Genomic DNA, 27708 nt, shown 5'->3' with positions numbered 1-27708 from the left:
ACAACCTCAAATAAATAAAAACGTGTATATAAAAATACACTTTATATCACATCACATTCGATAATAATACAAACAAACATACGTAAATAATCTCTGTATTTCAGTTGGTGACAATGGTAGGTGGTTACTAATATTAAGGAAATTTATTCATTCATTTATTTATTTATTTGTATATATTTTCCCACGAAAACTATATTATAAAAATTACTCCGTAATTAATTATTAATTAAATTAGAAAATTTCCAAGTAATTGACTTGGTGACCACGACTTCACAACCTTCCAAAAACTCTTATATAAACCCATTCCCAAATTAGGATTTTCCTTCTTTTTTTCTTCTCTATTTCTCTCTCCTATTTTTCTCTCTCCTCTGTACGTCTCCTCTGTATTTTCTCTGCTCCTGCTTTCTTCTCGTTCTCTGTGTTTGTCTCTCTAGGGTTCTTTCTCTATTTCTTTTCCTGCAATTTTTCAAACCCCTTTGACTATAAATTTCTTCCATTTATTGTCTACATTGCTCTCATTTCTCTTCCTACCAAGAATTTTCCAAGGTTTGTCCTTTTATTTATCTGTATTTTGATTTTTCTTGCATTGTTTTATCTGATGAAATTTTTAATGGGTTCTTTGATTTTTGATATGGGTATTTATAATTTCTCCAAATTTTTGATTTTTGTTCAAGAACTTTTGATGGGTATTTTGTTTTTTGTTCTGGGTTGTTGTTGTTTCTCTGTTTTATTGCTTGATTGTGTGAAAAATGGGTTTTTTTTCAGCTTGAATTTCATATTATGGGTGTGAAATTATGTACATTTTTTGAGGTATTTTTTTATTCTTTATTTTTTAACGTTTGCTGAGTTTTAATTTCATAGTTTTTTCAGAAGAGAATGAAATTTAGAAAGGCAAATAGAAAGAAAATGACAACAGATGCACAAATGGGGTTCACCTATGTAAAGATTGGTTCTTTTTTTGTCGAAATATTGAGACTAAAAAACAAGGCAAAACGGCCGTATTAGAACAAGGCCCACTTAATGTCTATTTCTTGGTTTCATTTGATTCCAACTTTTTATGTTTGTTTTTGTTCTTGATTTTTTCCCATTTTAATTTCTCTCATTTTAGACCACTTGTTTAGAATTGCTAAGGAAAAACCCTATGATAGTGACATGGATGAACTATTTCTTCATTCTAAAGACAATTGGTATCTAGTTGTTTTTATAATTTTGGTGCACGCGGGGTCACGAAATTGTCCATGATGTAGCTCAGGTTTTTAGGGTACCTTAGGTGGGTTTGTGGGATTGATGTATGTTAAGGGTTTTTGTATTTATATAATTGGTTTTAGTTTGTAGGACCCCTTTCCCCTGCCCTTAAATGGTAGCTAAAATTGTTCCCAAAGGTCACTGATCTTTCACATGAACGAAAGAATGACCTACACTAATACACTATTATGACACCCTTTCCTTTTCTCCTCCTAAAATTCTTAAGGGGGTGTATATGTGATTATGTGGTGTGAATGAATCTTCCCAAATTTTGCATCTTTGATGTACAGTCATGATTCAATTTGGTAGGTCATATTAATGTATACCTAATGTGGGTGTGTTGATAATTGAAGTCTGCCCCGTTAAACATCGATTTTTTTGGGCCATGTTTGTTTGGAAGCATTAGGCTTGTATAGTTAGTTGTTACTTGTTTCGTTGTTTGAGTTCGAGGAATGATAAATCAATCTCCGAGATTAGACAAACGCTCCTTTTAACTGTGTTTAGCATAGTTTATTCCTGTTTACTGTTAATATTTGATTGAAATCAAGTTGGCATGGTTTGGTTATAAAAGTGATAGACAATAATTAGTATTATTGGGTGACAGATAGATTTAACAAATCCTTGTTAATTGATGAGTATTATTGATTAGTTATCATTAAGGGAAATGTGTGTATTTTTGGGGATATTCATCATGATTTTAACTGTATGTGGGAATGCTAGTTGGACCACGCTAAGGTTGAAGATCGTTATACTTTTAACTGTATGTTTGAATTGACTGCAGTCAAAGCAGCCATTAAATATAAACTATAAAGGTTTTTGGAATTCAGGGCATATTTTCCATTGCAAAGTCCTTAATGGTGTGGTCTTTGATTCTATTTCAATGACTATACTATGTAAGAATTTTGCTTTTCATTGTCTCTTTATTTCATTTAGCTTGTATTAAGTGGTATTTGCTGAGACGACTAGTCTTTTCCTTTGAATCCTGATTCTCGATGCCTCGTGTTCTCACATGTTCTTGTCTCATAGATTGCCTGATTCTGGCCTTTGATGTTGCTATATATATTCATTTGTTGTGAATATTGATAAGTCGTCAATCATGATTGGATGCTTGAGTACAAAGCAGCTCGGTGTTTTGTTCTTGAGCTAATTAGTACTCCATAGTTTTGCTTATTGTTCTGATCTTCTTTGGTGTAGATATTTTGAAAAGCTATATTACAAACAAGGTCACATTTCATTGAGCTTACAAGGATTTTTTTTGAAATGAGAAGGTATGTGACCAAGGACTGACTGCTTACTCTATTTCATCGAGCTTTGTTTGATTTGTCAATTTATTTTTCTTAATTTGCTAACTTGATTACAAAATAACCAGTTCCCAGGATTTCTATGCTTGATGGACTGCTTCCCCCCAAACATTGACAAGAAAACTTTGAAGAAGTGGTTTTTCATTGACAAAACAGTTGGATAAAGTGCTTATTTGTTATCGTACAATTCGATCTTGATTCATAGCCATTTCTGTTCTTGAGATTTGAAGCCTAGCTCATTGAAGTATTGTTTATAGTTTCCCTAACACCGTGACTTCTGCTACGAAACTGGATCCTATGGACCTCAAAACTCCTGTTCTTGCTGACCCTGCACCTATCAAAAAATCTCGATTAAGTTTGCATTCTAGTCTTATGCCTTACTCACCTCATCCGCAACGAGCTCTCTTTGCTAATGGAATGCTCTTGTCAATCCCAAGGAAGAAAACCGGTGTTTTAGATGATGTCCGAGCTGCAGCTTGGCTGGATGCTATGAAATCCTCATCTCCTCCACCTAAGAAATTTCCTTATGATGCTAACCCTGAACAAGATTCATCAGATGATGATGTTGCTTATCGTGCATGGACAGTAAGTAGATCTCTCTCTTGTTTGATCTCTTGGGTTTCGGTATAAAACAAGTCCAAGATTACTTTATATTACATATTGATTTTTCTTTCATTTCGCAGCTTAATTATCCATCAGCAATCACAACATTTGAGCAAATCACACATTTTGCCAAGGGCAAGAGGCTTGCACTGTTTTTGGACTACGATGGAACCCTTTCACCCATTGTAGATAATCCTGCTATGGCCTTCATGTCTGATGATGTAAGTATTAATTGCTTTAACTATCCGTATTTTAACAATTTAGATTTTTGTCTTTTATTTTCTTTTGTTAGCCCTTCAATTGACTGGCTATGATATTTCCATAGATGCGTTCTGCTGTAAAAGATGTTGCTAAACTATTTCCTACAGCAATTATCAGTGGAAGAAGTCGTGATAAGGTATATTTTTTTCACTTGTCCATGTATCTTGCTCAGTTAACTTGGCTGTGAAAATGTTATCAACCTTCTATTGTTGTTCATGCAGGTTTATGACTTTGTTGGATTGACTGAACTATTTTATGCCGGTAGTCACGGGATGGACATTATGAGCCCTGTGAAAGGCTCTGCTGCCTTTAATGGGCACCCTAATTGTGTCAAATTAACTGACAAGCAGGTATTGTATACAACCTTGTCAGATTACTCGGGGGGTGAAAGATCATTGGGTGAAAATATAGCTGACTACTCGTTTTTACTTCGTTTCTTGTTTCTTTAGGGAAAGGAAGCTGTCCTTTTTCAGCCTGCTAGTGAATTTTTGCCTATGATTGAGGAGGTAATGCTACCTTTATTCTTAGTTAATATATAATATTGCTATCTTTAAATCATGTTAAAGTTAAAAGTCATAATTTAACATTTTTAATAATCATGGTTTTTTCTATATGTTCTTTTTCCTGAGCAGGTTTATACATCCCTTATTGAGACTACTAAGGAAATTAAGGGTGCAATGGTTGAGGATAACAAGTTTTGTGTTTCTGTTCACTATCGCAATGTAGAAGAAAAGGTAAAACAGTTTTCTTTTAGTGAAATGCACTTGCGTTCCTTGGCTTATTGTTTGTTTACTAGTGCTGATTGTGTTACACTTAAACGTTACAGAATTGGAAGACTATTGCTCTTCGTGTCCAAGCTATACTAAAAGATTACCCACGTCTTAAACTGAACCATGGGCGGAAGGTTTTAGAGATCCGTCCTGTGATTGATTGGAACAAGGGAAAGGCTGTTGAATTTTTGCTAGAGTCCCTCGGTGAGGATCTTTTGCTCGGAATTATTTTCTGATTTTATAATACAAAGAAAACAGGATCCTATACTTGTATAGGACATTCTCTTCAGTTTTATAACCTGATGTTGAAAACATGTTGCAGGGCTAAGTGACTCTGATGACGTGCTTCCAATATATGTCGGTGATGACAGGACTGATGAGGATGCTTTTAAGGTAAATATGCGCTTAAATATAATGATGTATAAGCTGTTTTATTAAGTGAACATCCTACTGAATCCATAAAACATTTTCGAGTGCAGTTCCTAAGAGAAGAAAATAGAGGATATGGTATTTTGGTGTCTTCTGTTCCCAAAGAAAGTAATGCATTTTACTCCCTGAAGAACCCATCAGAGGTATTTTACCTAATTTTATACGAACTCCTTTAAAATTGAAGCTATGATAAATTACTCGTAGGGATCGGACTTTAGTCTTAACACCTGATATCAGACTGAAGTAATCTCAGGGATGAGTTCAGAACAGTAATCTTATACTCTTGATATTTTGTGCAGGTTATGGAATTTCTCAAGGCACTTGTGATTTGGAAGTCGAGTTCACTCTAGATTAACCACAAACTAGAAAAAGTATATTCTAAGTTCTAACATTACATAAATGTGATCGGCCAAAAAAAAGAAAAAAGAACAAAATTTTTTACCATTACATTAATATATACAGTATGGGAAGGATCAAAGAAGAACTGCAACCAGTTTTGGTGCAAGGTTTGGCGCGTGCAGCGGAAGAAGCTTCATCATCTTTTCAGTAACAATTTTGTTTGTAAAAAACGTCTGCGATTTTGTAAATCCCTCTTCCTTTGTATATTGCCAGCCCTTGTATTAGAAGCAGTTGATTAAGGTGCTTAATTTTCCATTTAGAGTTTAGTACCTTTGCTTCCATGTGTAAGATAGTTCTTTAATATGCCTAAAATAGTAAAATCCCATATATAGGCTATTATTAGGAGGGTAATTAGGTTGCAAATTCTTTTATTTGTGAAATGTGTATTGTTCACTCTCGGAGAAAAAAAAAATATATATATATATATATCTAGGAGATTTGAGAGAAAGGACAGTAATTTTTTTGGAAGGGGAAAGAAAAATATTTGTTGTGTCGTCTCTTGTTTTTTTCGGGAGACTCATTTTGTTGGCAAGTTTTATTTTACGGATCTAAATGTTCATTGTGTGTATGGAACAATACACACAAGGGTAATTTTGTGTGTGTATGGAACAATCGTTTTGTGTAATTCTATGTGATTGTTAATAATAATATACTCGTATTACTTATTGTTGTATATGTTGAAATTGTATCCTGAAATTGCTTAAAAGAGAGCATGCACGTCAGCATGTGGATGTATGTATGTGTTTGGCCTCGATTGTTACTAGTTCTTGTTGCTTATCTTTAAGATTTCAATACATTTATAACTCAAATCATATCTATGTTTATTTTTAAAAATTCGTCGATACTTATTTGAGCTTGAAATGACTAAATAGAAATAACATTTGGAATCCAGTAGCTTTACTTTCTCTTTGCACTTTCCATGCTAGAATAATAAAATGCCCTCATCACTTAAATTGATCATTATTCGTACTTTACATAAGTATGATCTTATTCTTTGGTAACCTAATGCGTTGAATGATTAGTCAAAAACAATCATTAAGGCCCAGCCCATGCGGAAAAGTCCTTAAGGCCCAGCCAAAATCAGTCATGCACCATTTTTTTGGGGGGGCATTCAGGCAATTACCATTAAAAACTATGAAATATGAAATTAATTTCTAAAATTGCAAATAAAAGCATTAAAAAAAAAAATTAAAAATCCCCACCTTATAAAAAGTGTGATTTGTGAATATAGTGCATGAACATTTATATCTCTAAAAATATTCTTTTATGTATTTGATCCCATAGATTTCAAAAGCCATCTTTTACTCTCTCTATTTCCTTTTGTTTTTCCTATTTGGAATTTGATCATTGTTTCATACAAAGTATTAAAGAGATTCTAAATTAATTTTAATATATGTGGAGTACAAGGATTATATAATTGTATGATGTCTTAGCTTGTTTAATTTATTTAATTAATCTGAATAAGTACTCAAAATTTGTTAGACATTTATATTTCTATAACTCAATATTTTTAGCATTCTTTCGCTTAATCAAAGTAACTCTACTGAAATTTCGATCGTTGCACAACTATACAAGTAACACAACATCCAACACATTTATCGTCTATAGACAAATAGTTATAATAAAATATCATGTAAATAAGCGTAAGGCATAAAAGGTCACCAGTATCAATTCTTCTTAAAGAGCTAGACATACCGAGTGCATCACGTGCGTTAAAATCCCTAGTAAAAATAAAAATTGGACTTGTGTAATACTTTCATGTGACATAATTCTCATGATAAGCTTGATTAGTAAATTGGTATATGAAATTAGAACACGTATGGCTTGAAGTTAACATTTCACATGATTTTGAAAAGAAAGTATAGTTGGTCACTTGATCTTCATGATTTCATGTCATGGCTTTCTATCTTCAACATTATGCCTTTTCACTCCATCCATAAATGATTTATAGTATTTGTCTTTCAATCATCTACGACCATTTAAAATGCGACAGTTAATTCACTCCAGGATGATAATGTATTAATTTTAATTAATTCAATTTTGAAAAAACTCATGTCTTTGTGGTATAGGGTATTAATTGTATTATATTAGATAATTTTCTTGATTATAATGATTTACGAAGTACTTCCTCCGTTTTCTTTTATTTGCAACACTTCCTTAAAAAAGAAATGTCACAATACTTGCAACACACTATAAAAGAAAAGTTACTTTAGGGAAAAACTATATTATTTCCCTTATTTAAAGCACATGACCCACTAAATTACACTCCTAACAACCACTCATCCCATTTTAAAGTGTATTATATCATGTGAACCCCACATTTCTTAAATACCGTGAAAAAGTGTGTGTTGCATATAAAAGAAAACGGAGGAAGTATAAATTATGAAATAAGAATATTGTTAAACAAATTGAGTAGAATATAAGGATTGAGGGTTTATTAATAAGTTTAGATAAGTTCATATCAGGTTTAATAAGTTCTAATAAGGGCTATTCAAATATGAATTACAATTAAAGTAAGTTTTAATAAGATCAGATAAGTTGAGATTAGTAAAAATCAAGTGAATAGAATACACCCTAAGTGAAGACACTTGTTGGCTCATCCCCTGTGTTCCAACATGGATTAGCTTTATAAATCATTTTCATTTTTATTTTGTTTTTCTTCCTATGGTAAAGATTTTCCAATTCAGTGTTTGTCGAAATTGTGTCGCTCTTTTATACTTCGGGTCCGTTCCCATCGACTGAAATGAGTTGTACAAAATTGAACTGAACTGAATTGAAATGAATATTTTATAAAAAAAAAGGAAATTAGGAGCTGAACTGAACTAAGCTTATTAGAGCTGAACTGAAAATAATATGATTTTTTCAATGTAATTGCTTCATTATTTCTTTGGTGGAAGTGTCATAGTAATTGCATCATTTACAATTTTACATATGTATTAGGTAGGTCTTTACGTATATTATTATGTATGACAATAGACAAACTATATTGTCCCTTATTTTTTCATTTCATGACCTATTGACCTCATTCCTATGAATTCTATCTCTCTTCTTGTCCTTCAAAGAATAGTATTGTTGCATTGCCTTTTTAACACTCATTCTTCTTTTTTTTTTTTTTTTAATGTTTTTATATACTACCTCCGTACAGGTTATGTGTAACGATTTGACATAAAGCAGAGAGGAAAAATGTGTTGCACATAACCTGTAACGGAGGTAGTAGTAACGAAGAAAGTATTTGCTTTGACATTTTGACAACATAAAATATTGTCATGACAAAGTCTTTTTTGGCTTGATAAATATGCCAACCCGACCAAGGTAAATATAGCAAAATTAAATTTAAATACGAAATCAATACTATATACTAAAAGACACAGCAATGACACGTGTCACTGGTGTGTCCTTAATTATTAATTATTTTTATATAAAAAAACTATTAATTAAGGAAACAAATCAATTTCAAAAATAATATTTTTGTTGTACATATTCCATTTTTTTTAACGGTACATATTCCATATTAATGTAGTATATTTAAAATAAAAAGATTTCACAAATAATTTTTCTAAAACAGAAAATTGGACAACTCTAAACCAAAAATTATATTCTTAAAAATATTTTGTGATCTGTTTTACAACAAAAAAAAAAATATTGCTTGGATTTTTTGCCTACTTTATTTTTAATTGTGTATTAGAAGCTACAATTAAAATTTAACATATCACATACTTTTATTATTGCTCGACTAATTTATGATTATAATATTTATCTATTAATAATCTATAACGATCACCGTACATGACACGGGATCTAACCTAGTAATAACATAATAACACTTAGACTTTTCCTAAATACTTCACGTACACATGATAACATGTAGACCTATAGAAGTAGAAGTAGTAGTTAATAGTCAATTATGATAGTCAAAATCAAACAAGAAATATGATAAAAACAACATACATAATAATCATAAAATTAGGAATAATTAAAATTTTAAAAATTTATTAAACCACCCACATGTGGAAGTAGTATTGGTATTTTATCTTCAAGATTTTAGGATTATTAGTGGACCACATGATATTGATGCATCCACATTATCTAGAAGAAATGAATACAACTTACAACTTTATAAGTATACAACATTACAACTCATTTGTATCGACTGAATCCAAAGAGCTTATCCGTTATACATTCCAAAAAAAAAAATTATGACAATATAGAGTATATTTTTCTTTGTAATTATTCTATGGGCATTAGATTTTATTAAAAGCAAGACAAAATTTGTCGCAATTACATTCGAAGTAGCATTCGGTAACTCATACTCTTGTGTCCTGGTCTAGTCTGTTGGTGTAAATGGGACATAATATGATTCGCTACATTGGCTTTAACAATTAATCAATTCCGAATTGATGTTCAATTTATGAAATTGTAGTTTAATTGCATTAATACTTAATGATATTTCGTGATTGATATGTTTATAATTACTAGGGAGGTTAACGCGCGCGATGTGTGCGTCATAGCAAGCCATGAAAGAAAAGTTCTTTCGATTTAGCGTTGTGTTATAAAGTTAGTTCTTAGTAGAGTTAAACAAATATGTTTAGGGGTAGTATGAAGGTCCACACACTATTTTTAAGACTTAAAAAAATAATTAACATTAATGACGGGAAAAAGTAATAAACATTTTAAGGGACATAATCGTCTCAACACTATTTATAATAGCGTGGTCATGCTTTTTAAAGGAAATAAATATGTAAATAAACATTTTTAGGGACATAATCTTCTGAACACTATTCATAAGAGTTTATTCATACTTTTTATTCATACTTTTTAAAAGGTAGGAATACATAACGCGTATTGATTGATAACATTAAAATATATCTTCATTATTAAATGATAAGTTTACCATACCACAATTATAAAGCATCATTTGAGATTGATCAACAAACTCATTAATGAAATATTGTTAAATGTTGATGTAATTAATTCGATCATTCATTCATTTTTGTAGTATAATAACTGTTTCAATCATATTTAGTGGAACACCAGTGGGACACAAATTATGGGACAGTAGTACATAATCCCTACTCCATATCTTTTGATAATCTATATAACTGAGTACAAATTTCTACAACAGTCCATTTTCATAGCAAATGGAGATGGGTTTCAACCTTCCAACAACTTTCCAAATTAAGTAACGAAATGTCATTCAAACGCAACTCTCTCTATATTGTAATGTTTGAATGACAATTGGGAAGTGTCAAATTTCTTTATGTACGTTAGCTTCAAATTAAAACAACTAATTAGTTGCCAAATTAAATAATGAAATATGTGCCCATATAAATTATCTTAATTTATTAGAAAATCATTTATTGTATAATATACATTTGTAGAATGTGTCATCGCCTGCCTAACCTTGTTTGTACAAGTTACAACGAGTACTTCCATTGAATAATTAGTTGGTTAATCTACCATTGTTATTCTTTTTTATACTTGCTTCCATATCCTAAATGATTGTTTTGACTGATCTTCTATTTCATTTATAAATAATAACATTTGATCAATTAGGATATTACTCGGTACTTCTTATATCAAAAATAAAACTGAATCTTACTCCACTACAGAGTAATGCCTCCGTTTTTAAATACTTGCTCCATTTCTATTTTTTGCACTATTCATTTGTCTTACTTTGTCTAATGTTTGTGATTTATACATAAGAAAAAATATAGTCTTGTGGGTATTTGTTGGAATCATCTCAATGAATAGATTATTAATTTTCAATTTTCAATTGTTAGAATTTATACTTATTGGTAATTAAAGATATTAGTGATCAAAGATTAGCATCGGCATGCGTGTCCAAGAGAAATGGAGCAAGTATTTTAAAAAGGAGAGAGTAGTAACTAGTCTTATTACAAGTCTACCATATTACATCTTGTGTACGTAATAAAAGTACTCCTTCATCCCTTTTTTACATTCTTGTTTGTAAAATTACGCGGGAATTAAGGAATTAAGAATAAAACAAATAACAATAAAACAAAAAACAAATTAATATTAAATGATGTATTTGAGTAAAATAAAAATAAATTAATATTTAATGATGTTATGTCATCAATCCTTTGCAAAAAAAAAAAAAAAAAAAAAAAAAGAAAAAGGAACAATAACATGCTCCTATTAGAAAATTAAGAACCAATCATATTCATCTAAATTTAGGATTGAGAATGAGAAAGTAAGAGTGAGAAAATAAGAGTGATCATTAATTACATAACAGAAAAAGAGGAATAATTTGGGATATTTGGAAAAAAAAAAAACTTACTAAAAAAGGAAATGAGGAATGTAATTTTGGAATACCCAAAAAGGAAAACAGAAATGTAAAAAAGGGACGAAGGGAGTAGTATAGTAGTCCGTTAATTATTAAAGGGTAATGCTGTATGTAGCCCTAAAAGTTATATATAAGTATTAAATATACTTTTAAAAATTGTGTTAAATTAGAAATTTATGATAAAAACACGCGTAAAATAGTGTAATTAGTGTTTATATTTTTTTTGATTTTATAACTTTATAGGATTTTCTAATGTAAAATTTAATGTTTTTATGTAGCCCTTAGGACTATGTACATTATTAAATTAATCAATTATATGAGAGAGTGTGAGACCTTCCATAATTCAATTCACACATGGCCAAATGGATGAATAGATTGAGATATGGCCCCACATCAACCTTGCGACAATTCAATTAAATTTCATTTCATTCATCACATCAACAACAATTCTTCTACATAATTGGAGGTGAAGGGATCTTCTTCTTTTATTCTTTGTCTTGATCTTCCATGTATTATTGTTTTAATATTACATTATTATTAATTCAATAATACTCCTTTAATTTCATTATTTTAATTTACATTCCTTCTCCTTCATTGTCTTTTACTGTATGATTTATCTAATATGTTAATAAAAATATAATCATTTAGATTTTGCTTTGATTCGTCATGACAAAATATAGTTGAGCTTGTATAGTTGTATATTGAAAACATTAAAGTCAAATAAATTATGAGAACCAAATTATGAAAACATTTTTCTTATTAAAAAATCGTTAGATAACACGGAGTAGTAAATTCACATTTTCATCATAATATAGCTAAAAAATTTCTTTACTTAATCTCATGATTACGTGAATCTACTCTATATCTCAATCTCACAACTATTAAAACACTATACATATGTCAATTTTGTGATTATTAAGAACCAAACAAATATCACTAATTACCTCATTTTTTTTTGAAGATTGCTCAAATACAAAAAGAGTTGAACTTTTAGAAATAGCGGTAATATCATTTATGCCGAAAAAAATAATATTTTGGAAGAGATTTGTAGGAAGGAGGTTGTCTACGACGGTTAAGTTGTGCTCAAGTGAAGGAAACGATTGTAGAGTGGTGTGGCGGGCATCGGTGATGGCTATTGCAATTTAGCCTAGGTGTTGTAACAAATTAACAACTTTTTCAAACGGATTTTGGTAACAAACTAACAATTAATTAGGATAGTTAATTCATCACATTACAAATACATTGTTCATCATAAGCGGAGATTAATATAGTTAAAGTTCAGATTCCATATCAAGAGCGAGTGTGAATTAAATCAATTACCATCTCATATTTCACAACCATACAAAAAAACTCGTAAATAAAAATTAATTATTGTAGAGTGTCATCATAAAAATCAACATATCTAAGGGCATGTTCTCTTACGTTGAAATTTAGTTTAGTTTAGTTCAGTTCAGTTTAGTTCAGCTCAGTTCAGTTCCTAATTTCTTTCTCTTATAAAATATTCAGTTCAGCTCAGTTCAGTTCAACTCAATTCAGTTGAGTTCAGTTAATGAGAACAGACCCAAATTGAACCGCTAAACCTCGCCCCGATACTCGAACACAGAATCACAAATTCACAATAGATCTTTTTGATCCCCTTTTGGAACATACTCTGGATCTCCCTAACAAATCCAGTCTTGACAACTCCACCACTAACCCTCTTCTCTTCTCTTCTCCTCCTATTTAAACAACTCTCTCTCCTCTTTTTCTTAATTAATCCCACTTTCTCTCTCCTCCATCTTTCTCTCTCTAAAACCAGACTAATTACAATGGATGCTCTCCACTCTCCTCCAACAGACCTGGAAACCAATCAACCCCTCCTCCAACCCACCCAAACCCGACCCGAACCCGAATCCCCAATCCACAAACCCATCAAAGGCCTCGCAGTAATCACCCTCTCATGTATGCTAATCCTCTCTCTAATGGCGGTCATTTTCAACGGCCAGAACACCCACCTACCATTGTCGTCGGAAAACCGCCGTACTCCGTCGCCGGAGAAGGTGATTCCGGCGGTAACTTCTAGAGGAAAAATGGAAGGTGTATCGGAAAAAGTTTTCCGATTAGAAGAATCTGAAGAAGGAGTTTCGTTTCCATGGACGAATGATATGCTGATGTGGCAAAGGAGTGGCTACCATTTTCAGCCGGAAAAAAATTGGATGAATGGTTAGTCAATCGTTTGTTTCGTCTTTGACTTTTTTTTTTTTTAAAAACGATAATTTTGTAAGTTAAGATAATTATTGAAGAAATGCTAATTAATTTTATTTTTTTGAATTTGTTTTTTTTGGGTGATGTGGAATTATTGACGGCGTACGTAATTCAGATCCTAATGGTGAGTTTTTATTCTCTTTGAACAAGTTATTTGCTTACATTACTAATTATTTTTGGTGACATAAATAATTAAATATTGGGTTTATTTTTATTTTTTTGGGTGTATTGATATCCACATATTTGTCAAAGTACTACAATGTACAGTATATCAATGTGATAAATATGTGAAATGGAATAGGATTACAATGTAGGAAATGATCTACAGAGTAAAAAATTTATTGACCTGTTAATCTCTATATTTGTTTGTTATTTCATATTTATTTTTCTACAAGAATGATTTACGTAACTCATTTAAAGTGTAGTGAAATACGTAATTATGTCCTTATAGTTTATTTAGATTTGGCCAAAGTAGGCATTTAACTAGCTAACGGTTATCTAATTAGGGTTTTGAAGATGCTTGTCGTTTATGGATGTAGTACGTAATTTGTATCTAGTACGCGTTTATGTTATGGTTTTATTCTTCCACGTTTATACAAAGTAAACAATAAATGATATATGTATAATTTTCCTTATTGGTTGAATTAGGCCAAAAAAGCTACATTTTCACTTATAAACAAGGTCATCAACAACGTGGTTAAAAAAATATACTTTGTATATCTTATAAGTCAAGTAATCAAGGATAATTAGGCAAGTGTATAAAGTCATTTAGGATGTTAATAATGGGTAAAACTTTTACATAAGAACTATTTACAATAAAAATATTTAAGAACTGTACTTAGCTAGTAAATCAAGGGGTTATGGTCATACACTCATACTAGTCAGTTCAATTGAAAATAGACTTGAACTGTAAAAAAATCACTTTATGTTTAATCACATGTCCCACGACCTAAGTAGTAGTTTACTAGCCAATTAATAAGCCATAAGATTCACATGATTAAAATTCACCTAATCTTACCCACTATTATTAGTTTTTATTACTGGTATTATTTTTCTATTGTACTGTGTTCTTCCATCAAATCAAAAAAAGAAAAAAAAAAAAAAAAGAAAAAAAAGAAAAAAAGTGTGGTTCCAAACACATCACTATTCTTCCATAACATGATGTGGCCCAATTATTGAAGCTCTTTTCCACAAGTAAGCTTAGATTTATTATGATAATTTACGTGGAAAATTAGACAAAACATCTAATCATGATGTACTAATCCTAGCGATCTTTGTACTATTAGCAAGTGTATCTTTTCGTTTTATAGTAATTAAATTGGAATCTTGTCATTAATATAGCTTTTTTTTTTATTATTTTTTTTTATTTTAAATTTAAGTTCAACTTTGAGTAAAATCTATTGTTAGTTTATAGGTCATTTTAAATATATTTTTGGGGACCATTATATAGCAAACTTATTAGTAATATAGATCCTCTATGTTTTTTTATTGCTAATACAAATTGAGAATAAAAACACTTTAATTATATGTTTGTATTAAATATTTTTCAACCTACAATAGTTTAGTCATCAATGACTATAACAATTGTTGTCGATAAAAAGTTGTGCTTGGTAATAAGATGATACCATTTAAAGACATTTTAAACCAGCAAGCATGATTATAGTCATTGATAACTAGCAGTATTATAGGTTGAGAGTTTCTCGATCAAATGCGCACGTATTAGTGTACAAAATTATACAAGTAGTAAAACCCTATAGAACAACAGATGTGATACTAAACTTAAAAGAAAATTAGAAAATATTAATAGAATACTCTAAACATACAAATTAACCTGAGACATTATTTATAAAGAATACATGATGTAGTGTGGAAACATCATCATAATGGCTTTTTGGCATGATTCATGTTTTATAATGTAGGGCTAAGATCCAATAATAATTTTCTTGACTTAAGTTGTAATGCCAAATAAATAGGCATAAAGTGCAAATCTATCACAAAAGAAATACAATCAAGGGTTAAGTACACTCTGTACTGATTTTTTAATTTTTTTTTAAGTAAAAAGTGAGTGGCTATTAAAGTTAAATAACTTTGTGTCTTTTTTTATTTATATTTTTTTGCTATTAAAGTTGTGGACCAATAAAAAAAAATAAAAATGTGATGGTTAGCTTATTTAATTTTTTCTGCTAAAAGTTAGGAGGTTTGGAACCCAACTTGTTTTCCTTTACCAGTTGGTTGGACTGGCTTTGCTGATCATAGAATGGAGAACACTAGAAGTCTAGAACTCTGCATTATACAATACCACATTACCACATAGGCACATATATATACTAGTATTTTTTTTTTTTCTTTTTATATATATAAACTAGATGAAACGGTTTGTTTGATTTTTTTTTAACTAAATTTTTTTTTGGTATTTATGAGCCTAAAATTTGTTATATATTTAGATAAAATTCCTAATATTAAAAGATAATATTTTTGAAGAAAAATATTAAAAGATAATATATAATATTTAATTAATTTAAACTTAAAAATCTGATTCGCCAATTTTGCTTACATGACATTTGAATTATTTAATTCTAAAAAGAAATTAATAATCTCTTATTTAATTGACTATTATTAAGATTTATAATCCTACATGGCGCGCTGAGAAAATTAGATCCTATGTGGCTTTCTAAAAACTCGGGGAAAAACTCCCCTTTATATATATATATTAGATTATGTACTGCAAAAAAACTAAAATTTAAAGATTAGATTAGAACAAAGGGGATATAATTATAATCCGATATATCCATGCTATTATATTAGTTAGGAATTAGGTTGTGTAGATAACCTAATTTCATCTACTACACAGTACGCATTAATTTCTCTTTGCTATTTCCTTATTTCTTAAATAAGCACTTTGATTGACATGAAGAGAAAAAACAATAAGTATTTAAGGAGTATTTAGATTTTATATTTTTGTAACAATACATATCTCTTGACTATTGTTTGGCATAATCTTATGTTTGTGAAATATTCTTATTACTTCTCTCTCATAATCTTCGTGGTATATATATATGTTAATACATGGATATGTTATGTGGTAATTAGCTAGAGGACATAGCATTGAATTATCAGTAATAGAAACCCACCACTGATCTTACTACAGAAATAAAATGAAAGGGACAGAACTTCACAACTTTGAAATGTTATTCACATGGCTTAATTTCCCTGCCATAGATTCTATAACCATCAATAATTTTGACTTCTATAATTGCCATCTACTCCTAGCATTATTAATTTTATAATTATGTGATTCATGCATAGCATGTTTAATTAAATAAAAGTCTCAAAAGGAGCATAGTGAAAAAAATAAATTACTACTATGTATGCGTTTAGTTAGCAAATTGCGTTTCTTAGGAAAGAAATTGTTTTCCTAGATTCATTACAGAAGTGAAATTTCTTCTATCAATCTAACAACTTTTTTACGACATTCTATCATCCTATATTACTATGTATGCTTTTTGTTACTGTAGCAAATTGCGTATCTTAGGAAAGAAATTGTTTGTGTAGATTCTTTTAAGAAAGTGAAATTTCTTCTGTCAATCAAACAACTTTTTTTACGACATCCTATTATCATATACTAAACGAACAACCTGTATAATGTATTTCAGGTCCATTGTATCACAAAGGATACTACCATCTATTTTACCAATACAATCCAGATTCAGCTGTTTGGGGCAACATTACATGGGGACATGCAGTTTCAACAGACCTGATTCATTGGAAATACCTCCCAATTTCCATGGTACCTGATCAATGGTATGACATCAACGGTGTATGGACAGGTTCAGCTACATTTTTGCCAGATGGCAACATCATGATGCTTTACACTGGTGATACTGATCAATTTGTGCAAGTCCAAAATCTAGCCTACCCTGCCAACTTATCTGATCCCCTTCTCCTTGATTGGGTCAAATATTCTGGGAATCCTGTTTTGACCCCGCCCGAGGGTATTGGGGCTAAGGACTTTAGGGACCCGACTACTGCGTGGTTGGGACCCAATGGGGTATGGAGGTTCATAATTGGGTCCAAAAAGGGTAAAACAGGTATTTCACTAGTTTATAAGACTAAGGATTTTAAGTCTTATGAACTTGAGGGTAACCTACATGGGGTACCGGATACGGGTATGTGGGAATGTGTTGATTTTTTCCCGGTGTCGACCACGGGCCAAAACGGGCTTGATACCTCGGCTTATGGGCCGGGTTTGAAGCATTTTTTGAAGGCTAGTTTGGATGATAATAAGCAGGATTATTATGCATTGGGTACATATGATATGGATACTCAAACTTGGACACCCGATAACCCGGAAATGGATGTGGGTCGTGGATTGAGATTGGATTATGGGAAGTATTATGCATCAAAGTCATTCTTTGACCAGAAGATGCAGAGGAGGATTTTGTGGGGTTGGGTTGGAGAGACTGATACTGAGGCTGATGATTTGTTAAAGGGATGGGCTTCTTTGCAGGTACCACACTTACTACTCCTTTATCTTGCATGTGCTCTTTGCCATATGCATATTTACATGATCATTTTAGATACTCGTGTCCGATTATCTTACCTATCTATGTTTGACTTTTTATATAACTTTATTTATACACCTAAATACTCCGCATTATATATTGACTAATGTATAAAAGGATTATAAAAGGATTGTATATTTCATGAGTAACTAATGAATACGAAGTAATTAATAAGTTTGATTATAGTCTGAATAGACCTAATTAAAACTCAACTAAATGAGTCGTTACCATATTTAAAACCTAACATCACCTCTTGAAAAATACACTTAATAATACGTGGAAAATAATGCATGTTAATATTTGCAGCAAAAGTTGTTGAACCTAACCCTTTCAAATATAACTGCAATCACATTTATTAGGTTTTGATTATGGAGGATCATGCATTTTAGACCTACTTTTGTTTACTCATGATTCATGTGAGTAATAGTAGTATTATGTAAAGCAAATTAAATGTACAGCGGTGATGCTTATCAAGCAAAGAAATGAAACAGTAAAGCCAATGTCACTGTGGGGACATAGGCAACCCCTGTTACTCTTATCACACAAAAATTCCACCCTTCTTTTATTATACGAAGTACAATATATCATTTAAAATTTCATGCTTGACAACTGACAAGGTATAATCGTTAACATTTTGTTAGTCGTGAAAATTTTAAATCATAATATTATACTTAGATTTATGATAAGTTTATTATTATATTGAAAATGATAAATTTTCTTTGAAGTAATTCTTATGAAATATACTTCCTCTATTTCCGAAAGTTTGACTAGAATCCTACACTTATTTGAACATTTTTCAGACAGTTCCAAGGGTTGTAACCTATGATGCAAAGACTGGAACCAACATTATTCAATGGCCAGTAAAGGAAGTAGAATCCTTGAGAACAGACAACACAGTGTATGATAACCTTGTGTTACAACCAGGATCTACCATTAACCTTAACATAACCTCTGCTGCACAGGTACATTTCTTCTTGTACAATGTTACTTACATTATATTTCTTAACTCTAATTATAACATCGAAAACTTGAAATCTTTGATCAAAGATGGAAACTTTAACTAACTTTGAGCTACCCTTGTTTTTGATGATGATGATAGTTGGATGTAAGTGCTGAATTTGTGGTAGATCAAGAGGCTTTGAAATCAACAGTAGGAGATGATGTGATCAACAACTGCAGTGCTGCAGCTGTTAGACAGGCTTTGGGCCCATTTGGGCTTTTGGTTTTGGCTGATGAATCTCTTTCTGAGTTCACTCCTATTTACTTCTACATTGCTAAGGCTTCTGATGGATCTGTTAAGAATTGGTTCTGCACTGATCAATCAAGGTACATATCTTCTTATTAGGCGCGTTTTATTTACCTGAGTTTTTTAGGTGCACTTAAAAGCATGTGCTCGACGTATTTACAGAAATCATGACGAATTTCTCATGTTACACCAAATAGAAGTTATAGAACTGCTCATTTAACAATCAGTTTATTAATTTTCTTACTGTCATTTCGCCGTGTAGGTCATCCAAGGCTTCCGGTGTAGACAAGCAGATCTATGGAGGGTCGGTACCAGTTCTAGAGGGTGAAAAATACAGCATGCGATTACTTGTAAGTTGACCTCTTCCTACTTAAACTTGGTAAACTTATTAGGTGGTTGTACAACATTGAAATCGCGTTGTTAGATGGTTGTACAACATTGAAATCGCGTTTACAATATTGAATAAGGCCATGAATTACATGGTGGTTTTGAACTATCTAATTGTTTTGAATTATATTGTTAGGTTGATCATTCAATAGTAGAAGCCTTTGGGCAAGGAGGGAGGACAGGTATAGCCTCTAGAATATACCCAACAAAGGCAATCAACGGGATGGCACGAGTTTTCGTCTTCAACAATGCTACTGATTCGAGTGTTACGACTTCTATCAAGATTTGGAAATTAAAATCAGCCAATATTGGTCCTTACAAATTTTGATCATTGAATATAATGTATGAATATGATGATCCAGTTTTTTTGTATCAATTTATATCACATTTTGCCAAGGGAGGAAGCTAGAGTAAGGGAAAGTTGTCTTGAGTTGTGGGGAAGTGCTGTATTGATTAAGTTACATCATAATGTATGGTTCTTAATTCATGAGGCAAAATGTAAACTTTATTGGATAAAAGCAATAAAAGCAATTGAAATCATGAGAAATTCCCCACTATGACAATTATTACATCATAGCTTTAAAAAGTGTATGAGCTCTAAATTTTAATCAAATATTTCCGGATGTTTGGTTTGTGTATATTTTGGATTGAAAACGGATTTAATTAAACCGATATCGTTATTGTGTGTTTGGTTTGAAGGAATGGTAACAATTAATATACTACTTTCAAATTTTATAACTCTTGTAATATAATTTGACATTAATTTGAGTCGAGCTATACGTTGTGCCAAATTATGTTGAATGCTATCAAGGCAATGACTATGAGACAGCCGCTCATATCAAACATGTGAGCGTCACATAGCCGGATGGCACTTTATGTCATTTGAAACAAAGCTCGGTGTTTGAAGTGATCTATTTCACCTCTCCAATAATGGGCATATGAAGTTTAAGCAGTTTATTTATTACAATATGATGGAATAAAATTAAACCTTTTGTGTCTCGCAAAACCTTTTGTGTAAAAGCTTCAAGGCTTCACCCCATTGCCCAACAAGGCAACAATTATACAGCCTGTAAACAAATGAAATTTATTATGTGATGCAGTTTAACATAGAGTTGAAAGTTATGTAATAAAAAATTAAATTGGTAAGATTTATAATCTTAATTCACTTTAATAATAGTAAAAAAAAAAAAAAAAAAAAAAAAAAAAAAAAAAAATAATCCAAGCTTTGGGGGTGTCTTAGTCTATTAGGCCAAACTGACCTGCTACTTGTTGTTCAGGTAATTTATTTTAAAAAAAATTTAAATTTTTTTTTAACAAAAAAAAAAGATTTTAAGCAAAAACAGAAAAAAAAAATAATAATAAAAAAATCAGCCACCAACCACCCGGCCACGACCCACCTTCCCCCAGCCACCCCCACTCCTTCCCCTCCCCCTGCCAGCAACCCCCTTTCCGACGACCGACCACGCCGGAACCAACATGGAGTCGGCGAAACCATTCCACCCCATGATCCCACCCAGAATCCTTTTTCCCATCCCGACGAACCCCTCCATGGCCCACGAATTTCAGGATGGAGGGGGTTAGGGTGGTCGAATTTTTGAGAGAGGGGGTTAGGGTGGTCGAATTTTAAAAGGAACCGGCTATGGGTGGTCGGATTTTGGAGGGGAGGGCTATGGGTGGTCGGCTTTATGAGGGGAGGGGTTACGGTGGTCGGATTTTATAGGCAAAGGTTGTTGAATAATTTTGAGAATTGGAGACAAAATGACAAGTTAATAATTAATTTACTTAGGCAAAGGTGATGTAATTTAATTATATAAGAATATTAAAGCAAAAGAAAATAAGAACAATGGTGAAGGAAGGATGGCTTACGAAAGAAGCTTGATTTGCAGCCCTCTATGTGCCGGTCAGCCGCCCGGTATGGGTGGTGGTCGCCCGACCGGGCGCGAGAGGGTGTATCTGAAAACCTTCTCAGCCGCCCGGGCCGATCGGGCAACCACTGAAGAGGAAAAGTTGTTTTCTTTACTTTTCTTTCTTGAGAAAATCAATTGCAATATTTTTATCATCATCATAAATCCAAAAGCTTTTATACATTGAATTGTAATCATCCTACCTGTAATTGCAATTGTTCTTCGTTGTATCTCCTAAGTAAATTTCAGTGAAACCCGGTTGTAGTATAGGGTTGGAATTATACTATTGGGAAAGTGATCCCGTTCACGCCTTGAAGATTTTACCGGTTTATTTCATTTGCTTTATTTGTAACCCTTGTTAAACACAAAATCCCCAACAATCCAAAAGTATAATTTCTACAAAGATGGCAAATGTGAAGGGTATGATGACGAATTTCCAGAAATTGAACAAGTTCGAGGGTGAAGATCTTGGTATGGAGATAGAAACGAAGATGGTGATATTTCTTGTGGAATTACAAGGAAAAAGGTTTGATGGAAGGTTTTCTCTAGTCAGTTATATGATTAAAGTCACTCCATTCAAGTAAGAGGTTTCTTATTTGTGATTAATATATATATTTATATGTTTGATTATTTATCTCTATGGTTAATTCTTGACATGTTTAATTAATCTAAGTTTATAGATTATGTCTTGATTATTATTAGAGATATGTTGTCTTGTAATTATACCCATTAAAAATGATTGTTAAAATCATGATGGTTGGTTAAAACCATGTAATTTGACATTGTTAATGGATGAACTAAGTATTATTATAGTTCATGAAATGGGTGTGAATTACTGTTTATTTTTACATTGATAATAAGATACTTAAGATGTTTTTCTGGGTATTGTTAATATATTTGCTAGAAGGTTAATTCTTGCTATAAATGGACGGTTTAATAGCCATGATTATTTGTTATACAAAGTATGTATTATTTCATCTTGTTACATGGGTGATGGGTTGTCAATTGATGGTTTGTACTTTGTATGGCCTAAATGATGTTGTTTCATTTATGGCAATTATTTATAGCAGTTACTCATGTATGATGAATAATGTATGGTCTAATAATGTGTTACTCATGGTACTTATTCATGAAAGGTTGAATGGCCTTGTTTTCGGTTTTGTGATTGTATGCTTACATGCATGAATTAAATCAAGTAGTCATTTAATTATTGACAAAGGTATATGTCACTTTGTGATGTGATGGTATTGTATATCATGGCAAGTGTAATCTTGTGATTAATATGTTATAATTATTAGGTTTATTAGTGCCTTGTTGTCTTGATATAAAAGTTAATGACATATGTTAAATTGATGATTAATTTGATTCAAGTTATTAATCTATGGTATAATAGAATAATGAAACTGCAATGATAAATTGTGTTGTAGTTATAGTGAATTAATCATGAATATATAATTCCTTGGTTTAGAGGGTTATGAGTTATATGTTAAGAATGGTTGATTAATTAATAATAATGAATTTTCTATGGTGAAATAGAATAAAGGTATGCAATAATTAAGTGTCATGGTCTATGACATGGGGAATTTGTTTTAAAATTATTGTAATTGATTATATCAATGTTTAATTTAATTATTGATGTTATTTTATGCCTCTATGGTGATAGCAGTATAATTAAGTGTTTGTTGATATTGTTTGTGAAATTTATTTAAGTTATATGGATAATGATAATCTCTTTGTGATTATGAGTTTATACTCTTGGTTACAAAAGGGTATATATGCATGTATCAAACAAAAACTATGTAAGTGGGCGAATATCGCTTATGTGATTGGTCAATTGAATAGGCTCACTAGTAATTCTAGAATGCTATGTTATTGCTATGTTGGAAAACGGTTTATTGTTTGTTGTAGTACTTGTTGAAAATCATGGATTATGGCTTGTGGTTTAATGGGTATCCTTCGGTTATTGAAGGATATTCGGATGCAAGTTGGATCTCAAATAGTGATTGTTCATTCACAAGTGGATGGGTATTTCCATATGGGGGAGGTGTCATGTAATGGGCATCAAAGAAGCAAATTAACTTGCATTGTGCTTTGTATAAGACATTGGAGCTCATTGCATTACATTCCGCTGGTAAAGAAGTAGAATGGTTGAGGGTTTTAATGCATGATGAGATTTCTTTGTTGCAAAAGCCAATATCACTAACAGTGATGGATTGTGAAAACAATGTAATTTTTGGCTAAGGCATATAGCCAAGTCTATAATATGGTGAGTTAAGAAATATTGGTGTAAGGTATTATTACATTCAAGGACTTAATAAGGATAGTGTAAAAACTATTGTTTATTTTCGTACGAAGTTTTATCTCGCTAGTTACTTTAAAAAGCATGGGTTAGAGATGTTAATAAAAGGATGACAATCATTTTAGATTGGAGCCCCATTGTAATCACAATTAGAAGAATCTCAACTTAACGCCCAATAAGACGTTGGGTCTTAAGTTCAATGAGATCAATTCTCTTATTTGATGATTGGGAACTTGTTTATTCATCCAAGGTTAAGTTCCGGTTTTACTGTGATGAAAAGAGGTTGTTTTAACTTAATAGAATTCCTGATATATTGCTCGGCACGAGAGCATGTTTGGAAGTCTACCTATATAAGTACGAAGTTTAGCCGCTTCAAGAAGCTATTGGGGCATAGCTTTGATGTACTTATGAATAGATATGGACACATGGCTTATAGTGTCAAGCTAATATGTATTTAAGTAATTAATCTTGTGTGTGTAATATCTTCAAGTTTCCAAATGTGTTGCTTTTGGTTCAAACGTTTTACGATACCAAATGGATACGGATTCTTGAATTGTATATTGCACTAAGTGGGAGTTCAAGTCTATGTACACTTTCATTTATGCATAAGATTGTTTTGTGATGATGATGTTTTTGCAATGAGTCTAGTTTAATTCTCAAAATGGGGGAGGATTGTTGAATAATTTTGAGAATTGGAGACAAAATGACAAGTTAATAATTAATTTACTTAGGCAAAGGTGATGTAATTTAATTATATAAGAATATTAAAGCAAAAGAAAATAAGAACAATGGTGAAGGAAGGATGGCTTACGAAAGAAGCTTGATTTGCAGCCCTCTATGTGCCCGGTCAGCCGCCTGGTATGGGTGGTGGTCGCCCGACCGGGCGCGAGAGGGTGTATCTGAAAACCTTCTCAGCCGCCCGATCGGGCAACCACCGCCCGATAGGGCGCGAGAACGGTGATTCAAATTGATGGGTTTCTCGCCCGATCGGGCCACCACCGCTCGATAGGGCACGAGAGCAACCCATTTCTGTCACTCCAATCCGCCCGATCGAGCGGCAGCAGTCCGATCAGGCGCGTGTGTAGGCTGGTTGTTCAATGACGGTTATTTGTAGTCGTTGATGGCAATTTTTCTTTGTGGCTTTTGGTTTCTTGTGTTTTGATATAAATATGTTCATAGGAACATATGTGTCAGTATCTTTTTGAAGAGGAAAAGTTGTTTTCTTTACTTTTCTTTCTTGAGAAAATCAATTGCAATATTTTTATCATCATCATAAATCCAAAAGCTTTTATAAATTGAATTGTAATCATCCTACTTGTGATTGCAATTGTTCTTCGTTGTATCTCCTAAGTAAATTTCCGTGAAACCCGGTTGTAGTATAGGGTTGGAATTATACTTTTGGGAAAGTGATCCCGTTCATGCCTCGAAGATTTTACCGATTTATTTCATTTGCTTTCTTTGTGACCTGTGTTAAACACAAAATCCCCAACAAAGGGATGGGGTGGTCAGATTTCTGAGGGGAAGGTGTGGTGGTCGGTTTTTGGAGGGGAGGGAGTGGTGGTGGTGGTTGGATTTTGGAGGGGAAGGGGTGGTGGTGCTGCATTCATGGAGGTTGGAACTTGGAAGGGAGGAAGAAGAAAGGAAAAAAACAAAAAAAAAAAAAAAAAAAAAAAAAATTGTAAAAAAAAAATAATTATAAAAAATCAGACAAATAGAAATTCAACATGTGGCAGATGACCTACAATTTTAGGTCAAGTAACCAGTTTGTCCTAATAGACTAAGACATCCCCAAACCTTGGATTATTGAGGAAAATCGAAAAGTCGGATTAATAAAATAAGACCATGCAAAGGTTGGATTATTAGAATAAAATTTTCCAAAAAAATAATGAATATATTTGTACTGAGTATATATTTGTTCTATAAAATAGTAAAAAGTTAAATGATACATGTAATTTGAGGCTTGGGATGTGGTAAAGTATTGAATTAAATTTGTTTTATATAAGTTACAAAATTATAAAAATTGAGAAACATATAAATCAAATAACATTTTTCCCACCAAATATCTACTTAAACAAATTGAGAAATGATGTTTTTGAATATCCTACCTTCCTCCAGTGAATCTACCGCTACGCCTCCCGAATATTGATCAACAATTCTTTGAATTTTCATTCACTTGCTTTTCAACAAAGAATTGCAAAAATTGGAGTTAACACCACCGGTACATTTCTTTTTTTCAACGTCACAATAAATGCCCAAAATTAAAGGCAAATAGTGAACATGATTTTAAATCTATCATCAAAATTTTTATTTTTAGTGATATCATTACATTTCATCTTTATTTTTCATTAATTCTTTGGTGGCATGATATTACTATTGTTTGAGTCTCATTTATTGGGTGATTAACTCATATCATTTAATACACAGTTCACCTTTTACAAGACTAATATAATATAATATTATGAATGAGGTAATAATTTACTCATTATTTAAATGAGCGTTAAAGTAAGAGAGAAATAAAAATAATTTAAATTGGGTTTAAAGTAAGAGGGAAAATGATAAAATAATCTAAATGGGATTTAATAGAATAGTGGAATGATAGAATTTAAAAAAACTCCACTGTTTACCAATTATCACCACCCGTCATTCCGTCAAAATCGAAGTCATCAACTATCAGGGTATTCAATTGCAATTCATTATTTTTTGGTTTCTTATCGATCATGTTGTTTTCGTGTCGTCGTTTATGGTACTGTAATCAGCTTACACTCAGTTTATGTGTAATGATTTCATAAATTTCTTTATAAAGTGTATAACAATGTGTTTGATGGGGACTTACTTATAGATATTATCTAATTTGTAAGAGCTCAAGTCTTTCACCACCTTATAGAACCTTTAATTTCTATCAATAATATAAGGAGTTTTTTTTATTTATAGTACTTGTTCCCTTTGTCTAGATTAATTTACATTTGTTTAATAAGAGTATTACATAATTCTAGATATCTTTATCACACATCTTTGATATTTTAGAAAATCATTATTGATACAACATCTCTTGAGTTTTCTACTACATTCAAGATTTTTCTAGAATGTATATAGTAAATTTTTCATTATACATCTAAGAACTTGTTCTCTTCAGCTTAATTTCTGTTCATTTCAGTTCAACTCAATTTATAAATCAAAACAGGTCTTAATTTTTTTTAGATTAGCCTCTAATATTTATTATTAGTTTTATCATTTTTTAAAATTTTATTTAATGTTTTTTTCTAGTTTTCCGATAGGAAATTATATGGCAGTTTATGCGATACAATTAGAAAGTTTAAAAAATTATGTTGTTAAAATGTGTTTGAGATGTAAGATCAAACAAATTTTAATTTTACAAGTGTATGAACTCTGATCTAAATTCAATAGTACGAAGTATTTTTTATTAACCAATTTAAACGACTCCTAACTAAGATACTCTAATAATTTCTATGAGAAATTATTGATTATATGCTTCCGTTTACGTGCTAAGTATGGTGTGTATTAGGAATAAGAACATGGTTCAAAATTAATAGTACAATACTTATAAATTTTATGACCCCTAATAAAAGTTGGCATTGATAATTCTAATTTTGAGAAATTTTAAAGGGAGAAATGTTATGTATTTGTAAATACATAATAGTGATTAAAATATTCTAAAAACACATGATAGTGAGAGAAAAGAGGAGAGAGATAGGAAGAGAGAGTTATGTAGGTGAACCCCGCCTATTTTTTGGTC

At 31.5% G+C, this 27708-nt stretch overlaps 2 protein-coding genes across 2 annotated transcripts; both read left to right on the top strand.

Annotated features, from left to right (window-relative positions):
- The first annotated feature begins 253 nt into the window (after positions 1–253).
- Positions 254–5683, top strand: LOC145631787 (trehalose-phosphate phosphatase A-like). The gene is made up of 12 exons (XM_081683961.1): positions 254–546; positions 2440–2513; positions 2615–3131; positions 3230–3370; positions 3475–3546; positions 3632–3760; positions 3860–3916; positions 4043–4144; positions 4237–4384; positions 4503–4573; positions 4660–4752; positions 4909–5683. The coding sequence occupies exons 3-12, from the start codon at positions 2844–2846 to the stop codon at positions 4957–4959; spliced, it is 1152 nt and encodes a 383-aa protein (XP_081540087.1). The 5' UTR covers positions 254–546; positions 2440–2513; positions 2615–2843; the 3' UTR covers positions 4960–5683.
- A 7284-nt stretch (positions 5684–12967) lies between these two features.
- On the top strand, positions 12968–20298 carry LOC145631785 (acid beta-fructofuranosidase-like). Its single transcript, XM_081683960.1, has 7 exons — positions 12968–13514; positions 13672–13680; positions 17210–18063; positions 18919–19080; positions 19218–19444; positions 19627–19714; positions 19888–20298. The coding sequence occupies exons 1-7, from the start codon at positions 13121–13123 to the stop codon at positions 20077–20079; spliced, it is 1926 nt and encodes a 641-aa protein (XP_081540086.1). The 5' UTR covers positions 12968–13120; the 3' UTR covers positions 20080–20298.
- Positions 20299–27708: the final 7410 nt, after the last annotated feature.

This window comes from Chenopodium album, chromosome 5 (genome assembly GCF_948465745.1).
Source record: "Chenopodium album chromosome 5, dcCheAlbu1.1, whole genome shotgun sequence".
NCBI lineage: Eukaryota > Viridiplantae > Streptophyta > Magnoliopsida > Caryophyllales > Amaranthaceae > Chenopodium > Chenopodium album.
The sequence above is the reverse complement of the archived record's forward strand: the minus strand, read 5'-3'. Positions and strand labels throughout refer to the sequence as shown.

Coding starts and splice junctions, on each gene's coding strand:
- LOC145631787 (XM_081683961.1), top strand. CDS start 2,844: ATGGACCTCAAAACTCCTGTTCTTGCTGACCCTGCACCTATCAAAAAA. Junction 3,761..3,859: donor TCAAATTAACTGACAAGCAG/GTATTGTATACA, acceptor TTGTTTCTTTAG/GGAAAGGAAGCTGTCCTTTT. Junction 3,917..4,042: donor TTTTGCCTATGATTGAGGAG/GTAATGCTACCT, acceptor TTTCCTGAGCAG/GTTTATACATCCCTTATTGA.
- LOC145631785 (XM_081683960.1), top strand. CDS start 13,121: ATGGATGCTCTCCACTCTCCTCCAACAGACCTGGAAACCAATCAACCC. Junction 18,064..18,918: donor AGGGATGGGCTTCTTTGCAG/GTACCACACTTA, acceptor AACATTTTTCAG/ACAGTTCCAAGGGTTGTAAC. Junction 19,445..19,626: donor TTCTGCACTGATCAATCAAG/GTACATATCTTC, acceptor TTCGCCGTGTAG/GTCATCCAAGGCTTCCGGTG.